General features: G+C 40.6%; 1 protein-coding gene across 3 annotated transcripts; it reads left to right on the forward strand.

The window, feature by feature from the left end:
• On the forward strand, positions 1 to 23,474 carry hif1al (hypoxia inducible factor 1 subunit alpha, like). Of its 3 annotated transcripts, none has more exons than XM_024276765.2 (15): positions 1 to 158; positions 10,663 to 10,859; positions 13,910 to 14,067; positions 14,459 to 14,543; positions 14,918 to 15,033; positions 17,677 to 17,858; positions 17,938 to 18,044; positions 18,171 to 18,318; positions 18,400 to 18,656; positions 18,735 to 18,880; positions 18,949 to 19,044; positions 19,921 to 20,051; positions 20,362 to 20,473; positions 20,913 to 21,036; positions 22,039 to 23,474. In XM_024276765.2, the coding sequence occupies exons 1-15, from the start codon at positions 124 to 126 to the stop codon at positions 22,104 to 22,106; spliced, it is 1,962 nt and encodes a 653-aa protein (XP_024132533.1). In that variant the 5' UTR covers positions 1 to 123; the 3' UTR covers positions 22,107 to 23,474. The 3 variants fall into 3 exon arrangements, with proteins under 3 accessions (XP_024132533.1, XP_024132534.1, XP_024132535.1); XM_024276766.2 differs by having other exon boundaries at positions 13,913 to 14,067; XM_024276767.2 differs by lacking the exon at positions 1 to 158 and adding an exon at positions 10,433 to 10,593.
• Positions 23,475 to 27,226: the final 3,752 nt, after the last annotated feature.

The raw sequence follows: 27,226 nt of genomic DNA on the forward strand, positions 1-27,226 counted from the left end.
AAGCGGAAGCAGTTAGTCTAAACAGTTGTTTATCTCGCGCGTGTCAGTAATCGTCCCGTTTTTTTGTGTCTCAAAATCGACAAAAATACTCGACAGAGTGGCTGCTCGGAGTCCTCTTCGAGCATGGAGAAAGAAGACGAGACCGTGGCGGTCAAAAGGTGAGTGTTTCTTTGAACAAACGTTGTATAAATTGTTGAGAACATCGTCGTTTGTCTGACGGGAGTGTGGGCGCGGAGTGGCGGATCCGCGGCCGCAGGAAGCAGCGGCCGCGCACCCGCTGCACTGACCGCCGCTCTCCTTATATCTGCACTTTCCGTTTGACTTACAGGTTTTAAACCTTTAGATAACCTTTAAATACTTATATTTAAATACATTTATGTTGGCTGTCGCAGGTGTTTTTCGGCCTCTTTGTGTTCCCGCAGCTGCATTTTTCACTCCACATGTGGATGTAAAAAACACAGTTTAGCAGATTTACATTGATTTTGAATCCTTATAATGCATCATGTGGTTAAATTAACCTTGTGTTGTGATTCTGCGCCGTTGTTGTTGTCACCGCCGCCATTGTCCATAGCTTGTTGGGGGCGGGGGTCTCATGAGTTCAGGCTGACCTACATAGTGTTGCACCAGCTGAAGGTTTCTGCGCAAACTTTGTTCTTGTGTGTACAGTCAGTGTGCTGCTAAATGACCCGAAGACAAAGAAGAAGTGAGGCTGCTGCTTCCTCTTTGCTCCGAGGTTATTTGGAGACAGAAGTTCTCTTGCAGCTTTCTTCTATTTCAATAATCATCATCCTCTTCCTCACTCAGTCTATCTCCTGTGTAATCCTTCATCATCTGCAGGCTGGAGTTTATTATGGTGCCATGTGCTGTAGTGCCTTGTCTGTCAGGTCAACAGAGTTTGTTCTCTTGTTCACTCACAGCTAATAAAAGCACACAAAACAGACACACAAATCAACTGTTTATTGAGCAATAACACACAGTGGTTACAGTCTGTTCTTTGGGACACTCCGTCCTTATAAAACTCCTCCCAGCTGCCAGATATTTGGTTCTTGTTGTCATATGAGTGCGTTTGTGTGGCCTGCTGTACAGGACTGAGTGTACTTTAAAGTTTCCCCTTCCAAATCCCCTGCGGCTTCACTCACGTTCAGTTTTGATATTACACGTGATATTTTGAGTTGAAGTTAAACCATCTTTGCGGGTTGTTGTAAAATCTAGTGGCACGAGTTTCTAAGATTGAATTAAACTCCTCAAGTTAGTTCTAAAACAGACTCAGTAGTTAGTATTTTTTTAAAATAGTTTTTGTAATCAAACGATGTGTGGGCTGGATGTTTTCAGCTAAATCCTCCTGAGCGAGCTAGCAGAAGACGTCATGTGGATGAGAAACAAAGGCTGAGTGAGTCAGAGCGACCGGCTGCAGCCGGAGAGGACCGGAGACGACACAACAAACGCCGGAACGTCTGCTGCAAGGAACAGCAAAGTTAGCAACAACATAAACATAAAGAGCTGAGGGAGCAGAAGCAACTCGGAGCATCAAAGGACTGTTTTGGGAAATTGTGACTTCTGTTTGGTTCTGGTTTTTCTTTTGTACAATTAAGATCTTATCATCTCTCATAAGATTAGCTGCTGTTTTGGTTTGAGTGCATTTCCTGCCAAACCTCACAGAAGGTGGTCCAGATTTTTAAAGTTTGTAGAGCTTCTTGGTGTTAACAGCTGAAGGTTGTCATGACACCTGAAATGTTGCTCAGTGGAAAGGAAAACTTTTGGTTTGACAAGATCTAGGAATTTGGAGGTGTAGTCAACGAAAGTGCGTCATTGGTGTGTTTGTTTCTCCTTTACTACCCTTCAGTCATTTCATGGCCCCTTAGATTCATCGCTCCAGCTCTGGGAGAGGCCCTCACTTTCAAAGACATTCTTGCCTCCCCAGCCCTGGAGCTTCCTCTAAAAAAGCCAACTCTGAATTCTGCTTGTGCTGATCAGTTTAGTCCTCGGAACATGTCGTTTCCTGCAGAGGTTTTGTTTGTTTTTCTGAGTTGTAAAGCTTCACTGTGTCTGCAAAGGCTACAGAGTCTCACTGACCACATTCACAACTATTATTTAGTCAGGAGAAAAGTGCAGTTTGTTGACTTTCTCTGTAAACATCCAGCTTCCTGTCTTCGATGGAATGAGCGTCTGCTGGAAGCCATGTAATGTAGTTTGACCTGAGGAATCACACTGCAGCTGCTGCAAGCATGCAACAGTTAGGCAGAAAACAGGATTAGTGGAAGAAAGGGGTTGTTGGTGTGTGACGGTGAAGATGCTTAACAATGATCTGACCTGGCATCACCTGATCTGTTTTCTTTTTGCAACACAAGTTCCAACGTGTTGTGACACGGAAAAAACGTTTGAATTAAAGCCCTTATCCTTTTTTTCGGTGGATGACCTGTGGGAACAGTCAGGTTGGAGTGGGCGTGTCAAACTTTATGCAGGAACATTCTGTGAAGCTGAACACAATGCAGCAAAACAACTGAAGGCCGCCTGCAGGTTCCTCACACCCTGATTGGGATCAGCTCGGCTGCTCCTTCACCTCCTTCCTCTGTCGGCCCCGAAGGACTTTCACCTTCGGTGGTGAAACGCACAATTCTGTGGGTCAACAGGTTATAGAGTGCACAACCCCCCGCATGGTTGTTTAGGAGTGACTGAGCTGAGAGACTGTCGCAGGAGTGACATTCCTGAGCGCACACCCGTTTTCACGTGAGCACAGCTTGCACGTGAAGCCAGCGTGCTGGTCACATGACCACACAGGACAGATGACACACAAACAGCTGCAGAGGGGTGCAGGCTCACCAATCATGGGTGTGCAGACGAAAACGATCTGACAACATTTATCAAAGTTAGCAGTATTTCATCTATCTAAAGGTGTAATAAATCTGTCAGTAGACCACTTTTGAGTAGTTTGAAGTCATGTAGTAATCCTGCAATAACAAGAATCCAATCAGTCTGTTTAAAGAAGCGCCAAAATGGTGCTGAAGCTCATTTACAGGCTCTGCTGAGATCTTGTTTCTGGATTATACTATTATTTCAAGTGACCTTGTGATGTTCTGTTAGCAGGGGTCTGCAACCTTCAACACTTAGAGGGCCATATGGGTTTATTTCTCTTTAACAACAACCCAAAGGCAGCCTTGGAGTCTTACTCACTGTAAATATTAGACACTCTTTGTGTATTTGTTGCTATTGGGATAAATATAAATTATTTTTTTAGCATATATAAAATAGAAACATAAAGATAAAATAGCCATTTCCCCCAAATATGAAATAGTTTGTAAATTTTTAAAAAATGTACATGATTTCTTTCAAAATAAAAGACATCCTTTACCACATCATTTAAGATCATCTCAAATCAACAAAAATAGTAGATAGTCTGTTGTCAGCAGTGATTTAAGAAAAAGAAACAAATCAGTTTATTTTATCATTTGTGGTGCATCTCTGCCAGAAATTCATTAAATGTAACTAACTAAAATTAAATCAGTTAATTAAGTGACCCTTACTGGATTTTTTTGTTTTTGGTCCATGACTTAAAATCCTTAAAGTTTTTTCAAAAATAGTACAAAGTCTGGTTGTTCTTGCTTACCTCAAATTGGTTTTCCAAAGGTTTATGGTAAACTATGAAGCTGCATCGCTTGATAAATTGTTGGAGCGATTTGGGTACCATACTCTAACGCCTTGTGGAGTGGTGCATACCGGCTTCAACTGTTTGTGAACGAATCAAGTTTGACTTAGATGACTGTTAAGCCTTAAAATTAAAAACATTTTATTTTTCTTTAACCAGAGAGCTACAGTGGAGGGGTAAAAGCCAAATGTGCCTCTGGAGCCGGTGTCTCATCATGGAAAATCATTTTCCATCCACATCCTGGTATCTTTTTGGACAATTGTCCAGTAATCCAGTTTTTTACTTCAGCTCTCACATTAGCACGGCGAGTAAAAAAAATGTGAGGTTAGTCGCTGTTTGTACCAACAGAAATCTAATTGTAAAAGAAAGCCAGGGGTTCTCAGAGTTTTGGACTGTTAGCCAATTTTGGTGAAAAAAAATTGATAATCAGAAAAATGTTTTTATCAACTTTAATGACCAAGTGTCATTTTGTACAGTTAACAAAGCAAGATTTGAAATATCGTTTTAACCGAGAAATATCATCAGTTTTCGTCAATCGCAGACCCGTGTGATGTCTGTGAGCTACTTTTAGCGTACATTCTTTTACAAACTCCACGTCACTGAAGGGCTTTCTACTCCGGTGTTGTGCCAAAGTACGTTCCCTCTGTCAGAATTTATTCTACATAAAACAACAACAGCTTTTTGTGTTAAAATTATCTTTTTTTTGCTTATTTAGGATAAGAAACACTATTTATGAAAATGACTTTACTATGGAAGCATGTAACAGTGAACAATTAATAAATAGTTGTTGTTTCTGCAGCAAATTTTTTTGGGGCGCACATTCTGGCAGGCTGGATCATTGATGACCCGACAGAATCCGTACCCCTCTCGTTGTTTTACGTTGAATATGTGCGGAAAAAAATTGAAATATGAGTATAAACTCCCAAAAGCCACAGAAAATTACATTGTAATCATCATTTTTCTTTTAACACTGTTTGGGACAAAATATGAGCGTTACCAAACCAATTTAACGATGTCTAAGTGCGGGGACATGCATTCTGACAGGGGGACATACCTTAGCACAACACCTGGCCATCTCCAAAGCCACAGCTGTAGCTAGCTTCTGTCACAGCTTCACTGGATTTAGCCATTTTTGTAAACATCATCTGCGGTGCAGCGTAGCCTCGTTGTAGTTGTTGGAGTTTATTGTTGTGCTCCTCGCCCGTGAATTTGTTATAGTTTTATGATTTGTAACAAACAAATATTTTTTTCCAATATACAGCTGAATAATAGCCGTCAGTTATGATTTATTGAGGGCCGCAAAAACTCTTCCGTACTTTTAGAACCCCTGACGTAAACAAAGTTTAACTGTGGGAGGATGATCTCAACTCCTTCTCCCGGCCGACGTAAGAGGTCTATTTCAATCCAGCTGATCCAGCGTAAAACAGAGCTTTCATTCATGCTTTCAATCCCTCTTCACCTTTACCCTGCTCTCATCCCTTCATCCAAGCTTCACCTCCTCCTACCTGTTGGCTCTCCTCATCCCTCCTTCTTGAGTGAGTCAGTTTATTCATTGCCCTTAAAGGGAAATTTAGTCCAAAACAAAAGTGTCCCGCCTCTATTTTACAATACAACTATGAAAGAACAGATAAGTAAATTTACTCCACAAAAGCAGGTTTTGTTTTTAGTTTTTGGAACTACACTTCTAGTTAGAACTGTGTTTAAGATGTGGAACCAATATTTATTTAATATTTAATATACTGATTTATCAATTATCCCTTTTTAAGTTTTTTTAGGCAAAAGCTTTATTTTATATCAGTGTGAAAATTCATTCAGTTTTTCTCGCTATTTGTGTGAAAATTGTTTTTCAGAACCAAATAAAATGAAGTTTTAAGAGTAAACATAAAGAAGTAAACAATTAATTGAATTCTGATTTCAGTATTTTGGCAGCAAAACATTTCATTCAGAAAAACTGTTGTATAAAGTCAAGTTGTTTTTGTGAAAAAAATAAACTGGGATGGTTTTGGCCTTTATGCTCTAAAACTGAAGTTCCTGTTCAGTTTTGGGTAAAACAAACAAACATCAACTGTTCCTGTGAAAGCTGATGCTGACATGTAAACACTGAACCAACTTTCACTAAAGATATACTCTAAAGTCAAACAAATGCTTGTTTTTCACCTCAATAAAAAGCTCTTAAATCTGTTATTGAGATCATAAACTCATCTATTAGAAAACCTGATGAGTACATAGAAAAATGTCCGTCTTCTATGCAGTATTTTGCTTTGACTGTGAATCCTTTGGAGTATTTTTAGATCCCACCCCTTGTGGAAAAGTACCAGCCGTTCGTTGGTGCTCCTACTGGAGCAGAAATAGAAAAGCGTTTGCATCTCTACTTCTTTGAGTCAAATGTTCATCCAGCAGACCAGGCGGTCAGCAGCTGCTTCCCAGTGTTTTGGGGAAAATAATGTGTTTGTTCTTTCACTGATCCGCTGATTCAAGTTTACAATTAAGTCCTGACTTTGAAAATAATCAAATTATTGGAAAATCATGCAATTTTCATGATGAAAATGTAACTGTGATGTGTTTGACAGCCAGGATAGCAGCTAATCTCTTGTTTTTTTCCACGTTTTCTCCTGAATTGGGGCTGTCTTTGGTTTTCTGTTTATCTGCAGTAAATCGGGTCAGGAGGAGGTGTGTGAGGTTGAGTTTGTTTACCGTGGCGTCCTGTACGCTCGTGTATGTGCGGTCTGAGCATGTGCAGTTCACCAAGTTCGCTGCGAATCCCCTCCCCCCCCTCGTGGAAGCTGCTGCTCATGATGCAGATATGTGCTCGGGCTGAAGAGGAGGAGCAGCAGGAGGCGGAGGGGGCTCCACGCTCCTTTACAGTTAGAGAGCACATTAGTATTTTTCCACAAGCTCCACCAAAAGCTGAGTGACAGACTTTCAGGAATCGCCCTTTTCAAGATCTTTCAACACGCAGGAGTTAAATCCGTCACGTCTAGGGCTGACACAAACGATTATTTTAATAGTCGACTAATCACTGATCATTTTTCTGATAAGTTGACTAATTGGATTGTGCGTAAATGTAGACAATAGTTTATTAAACCTACATTGAATTGTGATATACTCTGCATTTCTTAATTAAAACTTTGTTTATTAGTTACCTTAATATGTAAGTAATTATTGTAAAGATGAGTTAGTATTTATTGATAATTTTATTTTAATGTTGGAAAGGGTGACGTTCCAAGAAAATTTAAACATGTATTTGTTTTATCATAACAAGGTAATATATTGATTATTGCAATGTTTGGCATATCAAGATACTATCGGTTTCGTGAGTCCTATATCGTGAATTGTATCGCGAGTTACCCTGAGATTCCCAGCCCTACTTAGTAACTGTCTTGCAGCAAGCCTCCGCCATTCAAAATGTGCATTAAAAGGTGTTGTACCTGACATTGATTCAGGCGCTCAAAACTGATCAGTGAAATATAAAGCTTGAATAAGTGATTGAAAGCTTAGGTCTCCCTGAGTTCTTTCTCTTGTTATGTTATCCTGCCCTTGTAATTCTTGGCCACTGAATGAAGAGATCTTTAGTCATGTGGTTTTGTTTACAAGCTTTGGTCTGAAACAGGAAAGTCAGTTTGAAAGACACAGACCAAACACAAGGTTCAGGACTTGATCCAAACTCGGTCCGGACCAATGGGCTTTTCCAGTTTAGTTACACCCAAAGAAAATGTTTGGAATTATAAAGAAATGCAGTTAGAAGGATGAGAGGATTGACTGGTTGCAATGTAACAGTATAATTTACCAATAGAAAACTCTTGTTCTATTCCATTGATTAATAAGTTGTGTCGACTGTGATGTAAAGGTAGGGCGGTCAACCTCTAAATAGAAGATTGCCGGCTCGGTTCCCCCCTATGTGTCGTAGTGTCCTTAGGCAAGACACGGAACCCCACATCACCTCTGGTGGTTATAGGTTGGTGGCAGTGTTGGGCAGTGGAGCCGCCATCATCTGTCAAAGCCAAGTTTTTGATGTTGTTTTATAATTTGTTGCCATCAAATATCTCCAGTTTTAAGTAAAACCTTGCGACAGCTCTTATTCTCCATTAATCCTGATGCCTGTGTTAGATTTGTGAATGCATATTTTCACCTAGTTCATTCAACTGTTGTGGCGGCCTTTAGAAATGAGGCCTCTGGTGCCTCAGAGGTGAAGGTGAGACTAGAGGTGATAACTCGTTGGGTTTAACTGTCCGGGATTACTTCTCCTGTTGTGTCAACCACACAGGTCAGTGGGTCATCTCTGTTTGTGCTTTGGGATGCGCTCTGTTAATATTTACAACAAGCAGGAAGAGACGGCGACCTGTGTCTGTAACGGCCCTCCCCTGCAGCCCCAGGTTCACGGGGGGGGGTCACAGTTGGTGCTCTGCTGTGGTCAGCATCGCTGACAACTCTGGAAACACATTTTTCTGTGTTTTTTGCTCTGCTTCACATTTCTCACCTGCAGTTTATTTAGACATAAAGGAAAATTACCACCTTTATATGCTAATGATCTATAATGCTAAATGATCGTCATGGCAACCAGGAGCCTGGCTGGATGAAGGTCGATGCAGATTTAAACACAAAAGAATTATACAAATTAACCTGCAATAGGAGAAATCGGTGAAGTGGTCCTCTTTTATTTTTTACAATAATTGTATAAAAATAAGTCCAGTTTAGAGGATGAAAACAAAGATCTTATAAAGACCAAAAATAAATGTGTTAATTTGAACTAACATATTCAAACATATTCAACAATTTACAACAGTAAAGTTGTGAATTTATTGTTCAAAAAGTTGTAATTTTACACAAAGTGTTTTTGAAACGAAAATGTCACATTTAGCTTTAAAATGTTCAATTATCAAACTATCAAACATTACCGGTTTAATTTAAGTAAATTTCAGAAAAATCAGAGCGACATCGCACTGCTCAAGAATCTGAATTTATTTTTATGAAAAACTAACTTTATTTTTGAAAAAGCATGGCTTTTTATATGACTTTTTTCTGGTAAATTTTTGACTCTTTAAAAAAATAATATTTTTCCAATTGTATTCTAAAAAATTGACTTCTCATAATTTTACTACTTTGTTCTTGTGAAATTACAACTTTTTCCTTATAAATTTAATAACTTTATTGTCTTAATATTATCACTTTTTTCTTATTATTTTACAACTTTATTCTTGTAAAATGTTTGACTTTTCTCACATAATTTTACAGCTTTATTTTTGTAATTGACTTTTTACCGTAATTATATTACTTTATTCTTGAGTCTAGTGAGTTCTTTTCCTCATTCTGTTACAAATTATTCTTGTAAAAGTCAGACTTTTTTTTCTCTTACAGCTTTATTTTCACTAAATGTTAACTTTTTTTTTTGTAAAATTATTTTTGTAAAATATTTTACTTTTTGTTCATAATTTTACAACTTTTTTTTTAACTTTTTCTCCTAATTTCATGAATTTTCATGTATTTACGTTCTTTTATGGTGGCCGTAGTACTCTGTCGCCGGTCACAGAATGCCACGCGCTGGGAAAAATATTATACTTTAAAAGAAAAAATCAGCAAGACTGAAATCCGAACAGCATAAGGTAAAGGCCCTCTGTTTTATATTACATCTGTTGACATGACTTGTTTCAAAACAATGGAAGAAGAATAAATTCTTGCATTAAAACTTAGAGAAAAGCATTTAGCTTAAAGGACAATAAAATAGATTTTTATTTATATATTGATGGAAATGAAGGTGATTATTTTCTTAACCATAGTGTTTATTTTATCATTTGGCTTTGATTTGTAGTTTTTATTTTAATGGATAAATGATGGTGGACACTGCAGTTGATACTAAGACATTAACATTTATCAATAATGAATTTTTTAGACTGCCAGATGTTTTGACTAATAACAAAACAGGTGATTGCAGGTTTGAGGTGATTCCACTGCCTTAGTGAGGCATAAACTAAGTTGGACCATCTGTTTAGATTTGATGTTTTTATATAAATGTCATCTTGATTTATCAGTTTGAAAAGTTTAAGTTTTTTAGCACAAAATTGGCATAAACATATGTAATAGTTCAATAGTAGTAAAAGGAGGAACAACAAGAAGAAAACAATCAACTCATTTTGAAGATCAGGAGAAAACGAAAACAATAAATAGATATTTACAATAAATAGATCATTTCTTTTAATCATCTCAAGTCTCACAAATGATCATTTATTTTTTTTTATCAGTTTTTTGCAAAAAATCTTTCCAAAAAATTCTTCATGTTTTTAAATATATTTATATAATACTAAATCACATTTTTGGTCTTCACAAAAACACATGAAACTAAAATGTGTGTGACAGCTGACAGGGTGGAGTAAACTCCACCTGCTGCACCAGAGCACGTGGTCGCCGTGGACAGACGCTGACAGAGTAGATGGAGCAGCTGATGGAGACAACGTGCTCCAGAACTTGAGACGACTCGATGTTTGTTCCAGTCTGGATCAGAAGGAGCGTTTTGTTTGGATGAGTCTGTTGATGGTGTTCAGAGCAGGGGTGGACTTTGGATGCTGGAAGCTGAGGAGAACCGGCGGCGGTGGGGGGGTTTGGAAGTTTTCCCAGCTGCTGAAATCAGAAAACGATCTGTTCTCTGTGTGTTTGGACTGTTCTTGTCCTCAGACTGCTCTCGCTCTGGAACAGGCGGCTGTGTTTTCAGGTCTGAACTTTGAGGTTGAGAACTTGGAGTCTAACCAAGTGTTATAAAATCCACAAGAGGGCAGGAGTAGCTGGAGGGGCGGGGCAATCACAGCAACAATAGTTAGTCACAGACCTCCTCAAGGTTGATTAGTTTAATTTCAGAGCTCCTATTAAAAGCGAAAGAGCAACTTCTCGTTTGGACTTATTGATTTGACTTCCCTCATTTAGAAAAACAGAGAAGATTTACAGGCAGCTTTGATGTTCAGGTTAGAACTTCTTCATTTTTCCTCAGCCTTGCTGAACTCTTCATCCTGACTCTCGTCTTCCTCCTGCAGGACCAGTTCGGAACAGAGAAAGCTGCGCTCCCGTGACGCGGCCCGATGTCGCCGCAGTCAGGAGACGGAGGTGTTTTACGAGCTCGCCCGCACTCTGCCGCTCCCGCGCAGAGTCTGCACCCACCTGGACAAGGCCGGCATCATGAGGGTCACCCTCAGCTTCCTGCGGATGCAGCAGCTGCTGCAGCCCGATGAGGGTGAGCTGCTGCACCCACCTCGCTCATAGCATCTTCTTCTATATCCTGCACTTCTAGCCTTTCCCATTCACCATAGGCACCCTGTTTTTAATGTAACATATGCGTTCTAGCAGTGATTTGTTGTAAAATTTAAGACATGAATATGTGAGATATTACAGATTATTATTATTTTTAACACTTTTTTATGCACCCTAGATTGATGAAATAAAATTTATATAAAATATAATAAAAATCTCCTAAAAGGAGTCAAACTAAAAAAGATGAAATACTAATAAATAAAAGGGTTGCTTGCAGCATTTCCTGCAAAATGCAGATATGATGCAGCTTTTAGAAGTCTTCAATATACTGAAAGGCTGCATGACTTGATGTTGGTGATCATCCATCCATCCATCTTCTTGACCGCTTCTTCCCTTTCGGGGTCGCGGGGGCGCCGGAGCCTATCCCGGTTACTGAAGGGCGAAGGCGGGGTACACCCTGGACAGGTCGCCAGTCTGTCGCAGGGCCTCAATCACACACACATTCACTCCCACATTCACACCTAGGGGTAATTTAGAGACACCAATTAACCTATGAAGCATGTTTTTGGACGGTGGGAGGAAGCCGGAGTCCCCGGTGAAAACCCACGCATGCACGGGGAGAACATGCAAACTCCACACAGAAAGGTCCCAGCCGGGATTCGAACCGGGGCCTTCTCGCTGTGAGGCGAGAGCGCTAACCACTTGCGCCACCGTGCAGCCCGCTTGTTGGTGATCAAAAGGAACAAAACGGCAGATAATAGTGGTGCAATGTGAGTGGAAGGCAGATTTAGCATCTGAAACTGTAGATGACACAAAAGGAATAAATCATAAAGTTAAATAAAAGGTCAAAGGTAAAGACAAAAAAATGGAAATCAATCATTTTTAAAGCTAATTTTAGGTTAAAAAAGAACCCACAGTGTGATGAATTGCTGTTTTGATCCGATTTTACCGTTAGCATGAGGTTAAGCTTATTTTACGTCATGCAAGTGAGATGAAAAAACTTTAGTCATCATAAAACAGCGCCCCTGGTGGTTTAGCCAGATACTATATTAACCTCCTATTGGGTTAACATACTTGTAAGGGAAATGATCAGTGAGGAGTGATGTGTTGCAGGATCTACAGTTATCTTCTGTTGTTGTTTTTGTAAATGGAGCTCAGCGCTGAGGAATGAACCTCCTCTGTAATCTGAGCAGTGCTGCTGAGCTTTGGCTTTAACGCTTCCTCCCTGATCTGCAAACTCTCAGTGGCGTTGATGCTAGCTTTCACTTAGTTCTGGTTGTTGACCTAAAGCTGAAGCGCAGACCTACTAACCCTCTGTCCCAGTCCGAGGGTTAGGTGTCACAGCGTCTAAATCCTCCTTTTATGGGGCTCAATAAAAGTGAATCCTGTTTGAGCTCATTTATGTTTAGGGTTGATCTGTTCGGGTCAGTCGGTACCGTTTGTTCCTTCACGGCTGCCAACTCTTCTAGATTTCTGCACTAAGTTCGTGAATCACATTTGCTTGGTCATGGTACAGTTTGATGCTTAAAAAAAATATTTTATTGCTATAAGTTGGGCTAAGTGAAAATAAAACCAAATTTCTTAAGCAAAATGACAGAATATATTCAATGAAAACTCTTATTTTGACACCTCCTTTGGGACACTTTATAGAGCTGCAATTTTGCCAATAAAATGTCAAACTCGTTTTTCAAAGTTTGACTAAGTCTGTTGTGGTGGAGTACAAACTCTCTCATGTGCTGCTGTACAGGTGCAGCAAAATATTTTCAGCTTCACACACCTGGCATCCCATGTTTTCAGTAGGTAAAGAAAGTCGGGCTTTTCCACCAAGTCTTTGGTACTATATGTCGTGACCCGTCTTAATATTGGGGACAAGATGAGAAAATGAATCTCCAATAGTAACTTGTCTTTTGGCGGCGTTTTGTGAGCTACCGCTAGCTTTAGCTGTCATAGATGGCTACCAAAAATAGTAAAATAAAATACACAGCAATACATAAATAAAAATGACTCTGAAACATGGATCTGTAAGAGGAAATTGCAAGATTTTGTAATATTCCTTAATTCATCGTATTTTATTTTCTTAATTCTGATCTACTTCCTTTTTTTCTCATATGCTAAAAACAAATTAGTTTTTTTCAAATTCGTATTCCTGTAAACTGAATTTCTGTCTTAATTAAGATGATCACATTATCTGAAATGCATTCTTTACTAAAATGCATTCAATTTATAAAAAATGCGAATCAGGAACAGTTTGTGAATATTTGAGCTTTCAGATGCTGGTTACATCCTGACTTCTTAAATGACAAATTCCGATCTATGGATAAAATTGATTTAATGCCCAGTTCTATTTTTGAGCGAGTTTTCACAAACTTGTGAATTTACGGTTAATATTTACATTTAAAACTTGCATCAAAGCAGTTTTGTGTCACAGAAAACTGGCATTTAATTTATTCCTCCTCTTCTTAGTTAAGATTTAGTTAGACTTTTGGAAACCCCAGCCAATGAAGTGCTTTAGTGTTGAACGTGGTGAATGTGAACCCAATTAAAGCCAGACACTAGTATGATCAAAAACTCAATTTTCGAGCTACGTCAAAGAAAAGCTTCCTGAATCTGACTTTTATTACGAAATCAAGCAAGCAAATCCATGACTGCCACTCCTCCACCTTCAAACCCAGCACCACCATCAATTATAGGGGTAAAAAATGTAAAAACAAAACCAAAACAAAAACAAAAAAACAACAGTTTGAACTACACAAGCAAAGCACAATATTGACAAAACTCTCTTTAAGGCGGTTTCTCTCCATCTGTAGGTTTATTCTGAACATTTATTTTGAAGGTTCAGTTTTGTTTCTGTCATTTGAAACCACTAAAAAAACGATAAGTAGGAGCAGGACAGTGGAGGAAGAGCAGTTTAAGGTTAAGTCTGAAAAAGATGACATGTTTTTAGTCGCTGAAAAAGGAATTATTAATAGAACAGAACTCTCTCAGGTCGGGTTCTGGTCTGTTCTCATGAGTTTGCTTTACTCTTCCTACCAGAAGGAGACATAAAGGAAGAGAAGGATGACGAGGAAGAGGAGGACCCCATGGACGCTTTCTATCCTCAGGCTCTGGCGGGCTTCATCATGGTGATGACTGAGGAGGGTGACATGATCTTCCTGACAGAAAACGTCAACAAACACATCGGCATCACGCAGGTACGGCGTGCATCTCCTTCCAAAAGTCCGTCTCAGGTTCTGAAGGACGTTTTTTTTTTTTGCCTCACCATCTGTAACTTGAGCGTGATCGCTTCCCTTCCGTCTATTTTCGGCTCGGTCTGACGTTTTCGTGTATGTGGTGACACATAACGTTCTGGACGGAGCGATTTAATGATTAAATCCAGCCGTGGTCGGAGTCGGTTTAGTCGTGGCCGCTCTGTCGATTATTCACTCGTTGGAGGTTATCTGAGCGAAGCAGCAGTAAATAGACAAGGGATTTGGAGGTAAAGCTGTAAACCAGAACTCGGGTTTCACAAACGGCATGATTACGCCTGAAATACATGCCAGAGATGTTTAGCTTCAGTTTGGGATGTTCTCTTGTCGTCCACAGCTGGAGCTGCTGGGTCAGAGTATTTACGACTTCGTTCATCCCTGTGATCAGGAGGAGCTCCGAGACCTGCTGACTCCACGCCCAGGTCAGACTAAAACTCGCCAAAGCCGAAATGCTGTTGAACTGGCTGTAAGAATGCTTTAGCTTCAGAAAAGTGCTTAAGATTTAAGTAAAAGCTAAAGTCTAAGGGTGACTTTTTTTTTTTGCTTCTGCAGTGATATAATGAACCTAAAACACAAAAAATGTGCTCATAAAGTCAGGTTTCAGAATCAAACAGGACTGAAAACACTTTGATCCATAAACAAACTGTAAAAAAATAATTTTATCTGTGAGAATTGTCCACAGAGATTCCAGTTAATTCACAAAAGAAGTTTTGTTGTGAGCTCCTTTTTTGCAATGTACTTTCTAACACTTGTTTTGTATTCCTTTTGTCCTAAAATTATGTTTTTTTGCGTTCAGGCATGAGTAAGAAATCTCTGGCGGAGCAGCCGCACGAGGTGAACTTCTTCCTGAGGATGAAGAGCACACTGACCAACAGGGGGCGCACCGTCAACATCAAGTCTGCTACCTGGAAGGTGCGTTATCTCACACATGCTCACTGGACCGTCCATATCCTCCTGACCTTTAACATCTGACTGTAGTCTAACCTTTATCCTCGACATAACCTCATTCTCAAACTCCTTTCACATCACCCTTAAACAGCCTCTTCCAACGACAAGTCTAGGTTAAAGCGCTTTTTTTGACTTTCACGCTCAAAACTATAATGTAGCTATGCACAAATTAAGTCTGTTTTTGGGCACAAACTGTGGCCATTAAAAAATTGGTACTGAAAGAAAAAATAATAATTGTAGTTTGTGCCAGGCTGGAATGAAACGATACAAAGTCTTTCATTGATCAGAAAAGAGCTGTGCAAGAGGAAGTCTGGAGAAAGATTTATCAGATTTGCACCAAGTCTTTTCCAACCATAGGTGGTGAGCATGCGCTAGTAAACAGTAGAAGAAGAAACCCTTCACTGCTTATTCAGGATGAACACCATGAGCTAAATTTGCATCCTTGAACGTGTCACATGCCCGGTGTGTCCATAACTTAACCTGTTAAACGACGCTTTACTATTAGTTTAAACCATAGACTGTATATAGAGAACTGGACAGAGGAGGGTGTGACAACACCCGTAGAAAATGTCTTACGAAATGAAGCCAATTCCGCCGCCATTTTTCCACAATACGGGCGTCGCCATGTTGGAGTCAGACGACAGTGATTGGTCCGAGTTGATCTGAGTCTGCGTTTCTATGGCAACTACCATCAGCAATCATGAGTAAATTCTTCAGAAGTCTAGACTCCTTCCACTGAAACTGGATCGGGTGAATCTTTCAATCAGACACCATGTCTGAGGCATCTGATTGGTCAGTTTATAATTTGAATAATTTGAGATAAAGAAAAAAATATCATGAAAAAAAAAATAGGTTAACATGTTAAGAAAAATGTATCGGAGCAAGAATGGTTATTCTGACAAACACAATGAGTAATAAATGTTTATTTCTCAATAGAAGTCTATGGGATTTTGACTTCTTGGAACCAACAGGTACTTCCTGTTTACACAGCGGGGGGGCACTCTGTCCACCCTATTTCTCTTTTCTACACAGCTTTATGTTTTATGCGTTTTATTAACCTCGTTTCAGTTTAGATTTATTCTCAGAATTCTCTAAACTGTTGTGGTCTCTGATTGACAGGGGAACTTAAAACCCTCAGGTCCAGAGCTTTGTTTCTTCAGCATGTAAGAAAACTTACTTTAGAAATCTCCAAAACAAACCCATGAGCTGCAGGATCATCAACTTCCTCACATTTGTGGATCAGACTGTAATTTCTATTGATTGGGGCTCAGGCCACACACATTCTGTCCTTCAGTCTTTGTAAGGACTCTCATTCCTTTATGCTCCTGTGACCTTATCTGTCACGACTTAATACTTCACCTCAGCCATCACCGTCCACTTAGCCAGGATCGTCTCATCTTTCACGTGTAAACTATAATTGGTCCTTATAAAAATAAACTCACACACACACGGGCGTATGACTGAAGTCCATTCTGAACGAAAAAAAATACAAGCTGGCAAGATGATCTCTGGAAGGCATCCAAGCTCTCCTCACATTCCATCATATCTACACACTCACCGCTCTAGATAGTGCTGCTGTTTTTAATGTTTTAGTGGTGTAGATCTCTGGAAATGTTGATTATCAGATTATTTCCCGTATTCTCACATTTAATAAACTTTTCTTTTATTTTATTCATTTATCTATATATTTGATAGGGAATAGACACATTAGTGAACATCTGTCCAGACAGTGTTAGATGTAGATATGACGGATCATAGCACTTATGCTAATTTGCATATTAATCATTCTTTATTATTAATTTATTTTATTTATTAATGTAATTAAAAACTTCATGATTTACATTTTTATGTTGAAAGGTCAAAGATGTGTGAGTGTATTTTATGCTTTGAAGTACTTTATACATGATTTATAAGTTTTAAAGTTTTTCAAAAAAGTTATTTTAGGCTTTTATCTTCTTGTTTTTTACTGTTGTTTTTTTTTATTTGTTTTTTTTTTATTTTTTATTTTTATACACTATTTGAACCGTGAATTTTGTGATCCGTTACACCCCTAATTATAACTAAGACCACTGCGAACAATTTTACAAGAAATCCAATAATGATTGAATGGGTCTTAAAGAGGTGTGGAACACTTTACTGCCTTGAAAGTAAAAAAAATAAAAAATAAAAATAGGTCACATAAAAATCCCTTTGACTGCCTGTAAAAGGCTTCTGAACGGCCGGAAACATCTCGTTTTGTTCTGCGGACTTTCCTTCCTTTAAAACGGGAGCTGGTTTTCCTTTCATGCTGAGAGTGAGATCAGCTTTTGGGAACTCCTCCCAAATCTGGAAGGAAAAGCTGTAATCGTAGATAAGTTTTAGAGCACAGAAGGTACAATTTCATTTGTAAAAGTTTAAATGTTTGCATCTACACAATAACTTCAAAGTTTAAGCACATTTTTGCTGTTTTCTTCTTTTATTTGCTTGTTTGTTGAGCAGCTCTGAAAGTTCCACAATAGAAGGAAAGTCCAGGATAGAGAGGCTACAGCGCCCCCTGCTGTTTTGAACTGTCATTGTGTTTGAGTTGTTGGAGTTTGTAGCTTCAGACTTTGTTCTATCTTCTTCCAGGTCCTTCACTGCTCAGGTCACATCCGTCCATTCGGTGGCTCTGGGGCGCCCCCCGCTGCCAGGGTGATGACGTTACTGTGCGATCCCATCCCCCACCCGTCCAGCGTCGAGTTTCCTTTGGACACCTGCACTTTCCTCACCCGCCACAGCATGGACCTGCGCTTCACCCACTGCGAGGGGAGGTGAGGGCCGACCCCGAGAGGAGAGGAAGGAGAAGCTGAGCCGTTCTCATCTGTTTCTTCTTCCTGTCTCTGTTTCCAGGGTTACGGAGCTGGTCGGTTACAAACCTGAGGATCTGGTTGGACGCTCCGCCTACGAGTTTTATCACGCTCTGGACTTGGATCACATGAAGAAGAGTCTGCACACTCGTGAGTTACCGTCTGTTTGGTTTGTCCAAATCCTGAAGAGTTGAAAGCTGCTGCCCTAACATGTCAGTCCCCATGTTCTTCTCTGCATTCAGGGTTTAATCCTGACTGTCTTCTGTCTGTCTGCAGTGCTCTCCAAAGGCCAGGTGTCCACCAGCCACTACCGCTTCCTGGCCAACAACGGCGGCTACGTGTGGGCGGAGACTCAAGCCACCGTCCTCTACAGCAACAAGACGTCGCAGCCTGAAGCCATCGTTTGCCTCAACTTCATTCTCAGGTGCCTGAAAATCAGCAGCTTCCATCTTTGATCTTTTCTTCTGCCTCTTTTCTCTGTCGTCATGATCTGCTTCTGCTGTAGTTCTGTGGAGCAGCCAGACGTGATCTTCTCCGTCGAGCAGACCCGCTCCGATCTACAGTCTAAAGCCGAGCCCCCCCACACGCCTCAGGACAGCGGGTTCTCTGACTCCTGTGAGTCCGACGGTGAGCCTGGTTCTGCCGAGGCCCAGGACCTGGATCCCACCAGTTCTGCTCGGCTGTTCCTGAAGCTGAAAGAGGAGCCAGATGAGATCCTGCAGCTGGACCCAGAATCCAGAGATGTTGTGGTGCTGGTGGCAGGTGACACATCTGACACGAAGAAGCTCTTTCCTCCACAGACGCCAGTCTTCCTAAAAGTCGTGTGTATTTTTGTCCCAGCTCCGGTCGAGCTGTCGTTCTCCAGTCCTCTCAGTCCGGACTGCGTTCCGGAGCATCCTCAGGACCTGTGCACCCCCCAGCTGAGGCAGCTCCTGTCGCCCATCTTTGAAACGCTCACGCCGTCCTCCTCTCCTGAACCGGCGCTGGTAACTACAATCCCCCACTGCTTCAAAGGTCCAGAAGGTTCTGGTTCTGACTTTTCCTTTTTACTCAGAGTGTAGCTCAGGAGAAGGTGATGGACATCGGCGAGGTGGAGAAGTTCTTTGCCTTTTGTCCGGAGGATGTTCAGAAGAAGACCCAAACTCCAGAGGTAAGGAGCGGAACGATGACGTCATCTCTTCACTTCCTGATCTGAACGTCGATTAAAACTACGTTTACAACGCCTTTGTCAACCTATGTTTACAATGCCCCTGGCTACGCACGTTGAAGCTACGTTCACAACGCCCTCTGCTAACTACGTTCAAATTACATTCACAACACCTTCGGCTAAACACATTCAAACCACATTCACATGGCACTCGGCTAACCACGTTCAAGCTAGCTTCACAACGCCGTCTGCCTCCACGTTCAAGTTGCCACTTTTAAGGAAAAGTCAAACGTTTTGTCATGTTCAAAACTTTCGCGCTCACGCATATTTACACAAGTTTGTATTATTGTTATATGTCTCTACGTAGAAAGCGTTCAACCATTGAACATGTGTTGTCAGTTAAACCAGATCAAACTTTGACCAATCAGGGACTCAGATTTGATAGTGTCGTATGGGTTTAGTTTATCTGGTGAATCAGACCTGGCAACAAGTCTGTCAATGTCTATGTTTGTTTTTTAAATAAAGTTAAACCACAGCTGCTCTTCTGACATGATAGCAGTCCATAGCCGGCATTGCAAGAGTGCTAGCGATTGACTGAACCATTTCCGTTTCGTACCTAAATTGACAGATTTGCTCCACTTCCACATTTCACACAAAGACTCTTCCAACTATGACAGACATGCGCTAGTAAACAACAGAAAAAACAGAAAGTAGAAGAAGCCCCTCCCTCCTTGTCCAGTGTGAACACCATGGGGCAGTCGCAGGTTTAAGAACGCACATCAAATGGGCTACGAGGAATTCAGCCATAGAGTTTCATGTTTCAGTTATTTGTTGTTTCTTTTCGCTTCTTTTGAACTAAAAATGTGCGTCTCTCCTCAGAACATGGAGGAGATGGATCTGGACATGTTGGCTCCTTACATCTCCATGGACGATGACTTCCAGCTGACCTTCCTCAACTCTTTACCTGAAGAAAGCATCAAAGCTGCGTCTGAAAGTCCAACCAGGAAACGGTGAGATGCTCCACCTTTGTGTTCAGCACCACAGATCTGACAGAGAAGTCAGAAGATGATGACTCAGCAAATTTGATGTGACCAAAAAAAATAAATCCAGAACAACTTTCAAAAAAAGTTTTGTTTCTATGGGAAAGAGAAAAGATGAAATTTCAAAATGAAAGGAAGTTTGGCGCCAAACTATTCTGTGTTTGAAGCTTGCTTTGTGTTTGTTTTGTTTTTAACATATTTAACATATTTCTAACATATTTTAGCATATTAACGCACTACTTGGACCATCAGATGTTTACATTGGCCGTGTCTCCTTTAGGACTTTTGAGTCCGATGACGAGATGCTGCCTCAGCTTCTGATTCAGGAGAAGAGACAGAAACAGAGTCCTTCATCAGAGGAAGAGGAGCTTCTTCTCACCCACAGACTGTTGGTGAGTGAAACCAAAACGAGAAGAAATGCAGCTGAAATCTGAAGACCTCAAGGCTCACTCTGAAGGTCCATCTGGGTTCCAGTCCGGACTGAGTTTTTAAGAAAACCCAGGTTCTGAGTGTTGACCCATTCCGACAAACTTGTTTTTTTCTGATTGAATCACTTTTCTTCAAGCTTTTACCTTTAAATGCAATAAAATAAATTTGCTAGAAGTTTGTAGATCAGCGTTTTTTGGCCGATGTTTATTTTTTTAAAACCTTTCAGTGTAAATGTAGATCGAAAGCAAAAAATATAATTTATAAAAGAAAAACTTGTGTTAACATTGAACTAAAACCTTTAAAAAAGTTTTTGCTAAATTCATAGCTTTAGGGAGGCATTTTTCTGTGTTATCAAAGAGAACTTTGAGCCAATCTGAAACCACATACATGGTCTGTGTTCAGGGCTGTTTGGAAGACAACGATCAAACGGATCTGATTCTGGAATCAGGACCAGGGAAGTGCAGTCAGCTTCTCACAGACAAAGACCCGGTTCTGGGAGGCATCCAGAGTCTGTGCGACACTGCAGGTAACACGCAAACACACACGCACAAAGTGGGCCAGCACTAAACTAAATGTATGTCGCCCTCTGCTGGCCACTCCCTAGAATAGAGTTAAGACTCAGAGATCTATTTGAGTGACCAGCAGAAGGTTTCAGTACGGTGGCCCTGAAGTTCAATCACAACTAATCATTTATTCATTTATTCATCCAATTCATCAAATCATTCAACTAAAAAAAAAAATGTAAAAAGCAAACGAATAACTAAACAAGTAAACAAATATATTTCAAAAATTCAAACAAAATTTAAAAAACTGAAACTTTTTTTTTCGGAAAATAAAATTAATTTCCAGAAGTCGAAAGGAAATGTTAAAATGTAAACTAAATAAAAGCTGGAAAAAGTAGGTGTTATCAGGACATCACAGATGAGATGATGATGTTTGAGTTTTGAAAAGCAGAAGGACGTTTTCTCTGAGTTGTGGTAAAGATTGAGCAATCATCACTCTTGCAGTGACCGGAAGCTTAAAGAAAAATCTTCCATCAGAAGATATTATCATTTTGAATAGCTTCTGGTGAAAAGGTGAACAAACATCATCATCCAGTTAACAGCATCTCTCTCAGTTTTCTAATTTTGGTTCATTTTTTTATAATTTCTTTGTGATTTCTGGAAATTACTTTTGTTTTCCAAACAGTTTTTTTTTCTTTCACATTTTTGTTAATGTGTTTTGACTTGTAAAATTGTCTCTAATGTTTAATCTTTTAAATTTTTTTGCGTTGGATGATTTGCTGATTAGATTTGCCCTTCAGGGCCACCATACTTAAGCACAGATGAATCGGCAAAAACAAGGAAAATTAGACTAAATGTGCAGGAAAAATAGAAATTAATTAGATTTTTTTTTTGTGCATTTGAAAGAGTTGCAGATTTTACCAACGTCAGATGAGTGTCACGGTGTGACATAGAAGTTTGAAATCCCACTCAATTGTGGACTTGTGTTGGGAGCGGTTCTGAGCATTTGTGCCGCTCTCTTTCAGGTCTGATGAGAGACGTGTTCGTTCCCCGTCCGGACGACCTCTCGCCACCTCTGTCGCCCATGACCTGAAGCGGCTGCGGCCGGCGCAGTCGGCTCGACCTCCGCGCTCAAAGCGAGGGCGTCGACGCTCGATCTGTCTGCAAACAAAGCGCACACATAAACAAACAAACCACAAACATGTACGCACAAGGACTTGGACTCTCGCTGCGTGTCCATGCTGTAGGGTTGGAGCCGCCCCGGTCGCTCCCAGCTGAACCGGGACGGCCTTGAGCGTTGGGTTTTTTCTCATCTTCCTCACTGTGAAACGAGCCTGTGAGCTGCAGCCGTGCGGGCGCTCGCCCGCCTTCATCCCTCGCGCTTCGTGGACGGGCTCTGCCTGCGTCATGGAAGCGGCGGTCGGTGCTAACTTCCTCCTTGCAGGGTAGCAGGTGGGTCATGTGGAAGGCCTTGGCAGAGAGGCGACTTTCTAACCAATTTCCAAGTGCAGCTAAAAGACTCGTTTAGGCCTGTCGTTCAAGCGTCAAAGACGGCCGCATTGCCATGTTCCAACTGTTTGTGTTTTTTTTTTTTTCAGAAACAAACCAAATCGGTGTCACAGCCGTTGTGTTTTCTTTTTTACGATCACAAAAAAAACCTGCGAGTTTCAGCAGCAGCGTTGATTTCAGTGGCATTTTTTTAAAGAGATTTCTGCTTTTTTTTAAGCCAATTTACCTGCAAATCCAAAACAGTTTGTTGTAATCCTCCTGATGTGGGCGGGGCTTCTACCTAACACTCCCTATAAGCGAAAGCAGCGCAATCAATCACCCAAAAGTCTCGTAATTCGGTATTTCTCAGACATCCACACAACAGATTTGATGTCATTTGTCCTTTTATGATCATTTCCAATATATAATTGACTAACCAGCTATTCTGAAGCCGATATTAGCTCAGCAAAGAGTAGTGTTCGCATGTTTATGCCTGTTAGAAACGTGATTAAGCTCTTGTATTTTAGCCTCTTTTACCCCCTTTTAAGTTTGATTTTGGAAGGCTTGTAAGAGTTGTACCCCCACATTAATGAAATGAAAAAGTCCTGTGTTCCTGCAGTGTTTGCAGTATTTTAAAAGCAATTGTTTTTATTTGATCATTTATTTTTCACTCACAAACCCTCAATCTAGCAACCCCAGTAATAATGATTTAAAAAAAAAAAACATCAGACCAAACCAAATGAAGTATAAAACTGCCAGATTGTTTGCCACGTGCTCGCTCCTCCAGAGCACCGTGCCTTCTCGTCCTCCTGTGAAGATGCTCCCAGGTTCTTCTTGGTCTCGCTCAGACTGTTACCTTTCACACTGATTCTGCTCTGAATGTTCCCACTGATTGAGGGGAGAAATAAATACTTTTATTTTACTGGTAATCTTGTATGTACTCGAGTAAATAAAGCTTCATGAAAAAGTAAAAGGTGTTTGTTGTGATTATTGTGGTGATCATCATCATCGAGCTCCTCTATGAAGAAGTTGTAGAAGAACTCATGACCAAATATTTGTGTTTATCTCTATAAAAATGACTTTGATTCATATCTCAATAGATAACTTTAAAGAAAAAAATCATGAATTTGTTAATTACATTTTTTGTGCTAAAGCATTTGTCAATTTTTTTTAAGGGCTGGGTTGACAAAATCGATTGAGCTTAATTTATCAATAATCAAACCTTAAAAGTACAGATCAATCTAACGCATAAAGCTAAAATCAGCTATCTTGATGCTAACGTATAATGGGATTACCCCATAGGACAGCTAATGCTGACACTCGGTCGACCTAAATGTACATTGCTGACTAAATTAACATTTTTATATACTCACAGACAGGAATTGTCCAAAGTCTTGCAAGGGAATATTTTTTAACGGGGGTCGTATTTCCTCGTTCACTTCCACCCCAGGGCACCAGGGGTCGTGGTTCCATGTTCTATCTTTTTTTCTATCCCAGCTGCACTGTTTCGTATTTTCTTACTTGCCTTGCCAGCATTCTGGGGTCTGTTTGAATCATTCTTTACTATAGCACTACAGTTGAGAATGGAGTCTGAAACTGGGGTCGTATTTCCCTTTTTTCACTTCTACTCCAAGCCACCAGAAGGCCTTGGAATTTTCTTTCTGTTTCTGTCCACCAGGGGGTGCCATTTTTGTTATTTTTTTACCCTGAACCAACAGGAGTCCTGTTTTTCCTCATTCACTTCCAACTCTGGCCACCAGGAGTCGTGTTTCTATGTTCACTTCTTCCACCCCTGGCCACCAGGGTTCAGTCTTTTTATTTTTGTTTCAAACACGCACACAAAATGAAAATAAACATGAGTTTATATTTTTTTTTACAAGTATAACAAAACAGTTTGCTTAAAAAGGAGTCGAAGAAAAGACTTGTGTGGCCCCACCCCTTTTTACAACACCTTATGTTGCATATTTCTATACATTTTTTTCCTCAAACACTCAAAATTACCTATTTATAGATTTTTTTGACCAAGGGGTGCCATTTTGGTGATTTATGCTCCATCCTGAACCATCATGGGTCATGTTTCCCTGTTCACTTCCACTGTCAGACACCAGGGGCTTTAGGACAAAAAGACAGTTTGTGTCCTGTTACTCAAGTAAGTTTTCCTGAATTGTAGCAAATGATTTCCACATTCTTCTTCAGCCTGTCAGTTACCCATGTCTTCTAAAACGACTTCTCTGGCTGCAGTCATCCTCTCTCCTACAGCTGCATTGTTAATGTGAATGCCACTGATATGTGTTCACATTTGTGTATTATTTTATTTTTTTATTGTATGAGGATGCTTAATAATCCTGTTCTTTAATTATATTGTATTTTGATTTGTCATATTTATTTACGAGACAGAACTTGATAGAATCTTTTTCCAGATTTATCTCTGGATTTATGTGTTTTGATTCCTTTTTCTTTCTGTCAATGTCATGCATTTAGTTTAAATCTGTGCATTTTCATGGTAATTGACTTTTTTGTAGACTTACAAATAATTGGGATAGTAATTAAATTTTTTTGGTCATTTTCACAACAGCCAAATTAAAGGATCTTGTACAAGTTGTTTTACAAAACAAACAAAAGGGGAAAGAATGTAGAAAAATGTTTGTCTGACCCTTATATGATTTAACCCTTGTGCTATCCAAGGACATAAAACAAAAATGTCTGTGTGAGTACGTTATGGGGGGTCATTTTAAAAACCAAACCAGGTCTAGTCCCTGACAGGCGAAAAGGACCCTTTTTCTCAAAAAAATTTCTGTAAGTTTCAGACACTCTCTATCACCCCTGGCCACTTGGGGGCGCCAGAAACACCCCCAAAATGTGTCTTTTACATGTTGGTAGTAAAATGTTCTTTTAAAATGTTGTTTTACAAAACAAACAAAAGAGGAAATAATGTAGAAAAAATGTTTGTCTGACCCTTATATGATTTAAACAAAAATTAAGTACATTTATCTTCAAACCATATTAAAAAAAATCATAACTCTGAAAAGTGCTTTGTGTCACTGTGGATATTCCCTCCTTGGTGATCAATGGCCGGCTTGCTCCTCATTTAGGGGTCTGTGATACCCCAAGTCTCCACCCCGGCCACTTAAAGTTCCTTGGACTCATTCAGTGTCAGACAGAAGAACTGACAAACGCTCACAGCAGCTGCAGCTCCTCTGTCCTTCCCCGTCAGACCCTGAAGGCTGGAGGCTTCTTTGTCTAAAAGCTCGACTGAGTCACACTCCTCCCTGAGCTCAGCTGGAGCTCATGTTCCCTTCTTTCCAATCCTCTGACTGGAGCGGTTCCACTATCTGCTAGTTTGACTGCGAGGCTGTCTCTCTCCCATCCCCTCTCCCTCTCAGACTCCACCCGTAGGAAAGGAGCACGCCCAGATATCTCAGTCGGACCGCAGCAAACGCAGTCCGACCAAAGTCTCAGAGTCCGATCGCCAATAACAGACTCCGACCCCAAAGCTCAGAGTCCGACCAAACCACACAAAGTCCGTCCTGGCTCCAGACGTAATTCTGACAGCCGGTAGAGTGCTTTTTTGTGAGACGTTTCTTTGCAAACACAAAAAAAAATATATAATCTGAGAGCGCTTTTCGCGCCTAAACTACCCTCCAAGTGCCAGGCCTTCTGCTGCTCCAAGGCCACTTCTCTTCTCGCTGGAAGTAAATCAGGACTCGTTCAGAGTCAGACCAAAGTGCTCATACAGGCACAGACAGAGAGGCACACGCTTGTAGTATTTGGAGCCGCTCTTCTCCTTCCTTGTCAGGCCCTGTGGCTGTGAGGGGCCTCATTCCACTGTGAGCCACACTCCACTCCCCACCCTTCCTCTCTCAGCAGCAGATGTTCTCTCTTCTTCCAGTTAAGCCCCTGACTGCACACAGGTAGAGACAGAGAATCCCAGTAGCTGGAGATGTTCTCTCCTTCCCTGTCAGCCCTGGACTGAAGAGCACTTCCTGTCTGTAAATTTGATTGTGAATCACACTCCCCCCACTTCTCACAAAGGCACATACAGAAAGGCACAAGCTGTCAGAAGCCAGAGGTGCTCTGTTCTTCTTCCCTCTCAGACCATGAGGCCTAGGCCAAACTCTCCCAACCTCCACCTACAGAGTATTACAACGTCCTAACTGTGAGATTAGGACACCTGATCCTCATGATTCTTTCTGATGTGGACCAATGATTGAGAATCCGTTCCTGATTAAAAGAGCTGTCAGTTCCCAGCAGTGTGAAACCCGTCTTTAGAGCACAATGATGTGTAGCAAAACTCCACTTTGGATGAGACGGAGCCGGACGACAAAACTGCTGCTTATTAAATGACAGAGCCATGTAGAGAAAAAGAAAATAATTTTTTGGCGCAGAGCCGAGCGATGAAGAGGGGCATCTTTACAAATGTGGAAAGAATGGAGAAAATTCCCTTATTATACAGCCGAGAAGTCCAGCCTTCTCTGAAGAGTCCGACCAAGTTCGACGAGTCCAAACAACTCTGAAGTATATGACCAACGCTGAGGAGTCCGACCAACTCTGAAAAGTTCTAAACGTTCTAAGTTGGGACAAGTACTTCAGAGTGGGACGGATATTTCAGAGTTGGTCGGACTCCTCAAAAATTGTCTGACTCTTCAGAGTTGGTTGGACTCTTCAGGGTTGGTGGGATTCTTTAGGGTTGGTCGACACTTCAGCGTTAGTTGGACACTTTAGAGT

This window comes from Oryzias melastigma, linkage group LG13 (assembly GCF_002922805.2).
Source record: "Oryzias melastigma strain HK-1 linkage group LG13, ASM292280v2, whole genome shotgun sequence".
Classification (NCBI taxonomy): Eukaryota; Metazoa; Chordata; class Actinopteri; order Beloniformes; family Adrianichthyidae; genus Oryzias; species Oryzias melastigma.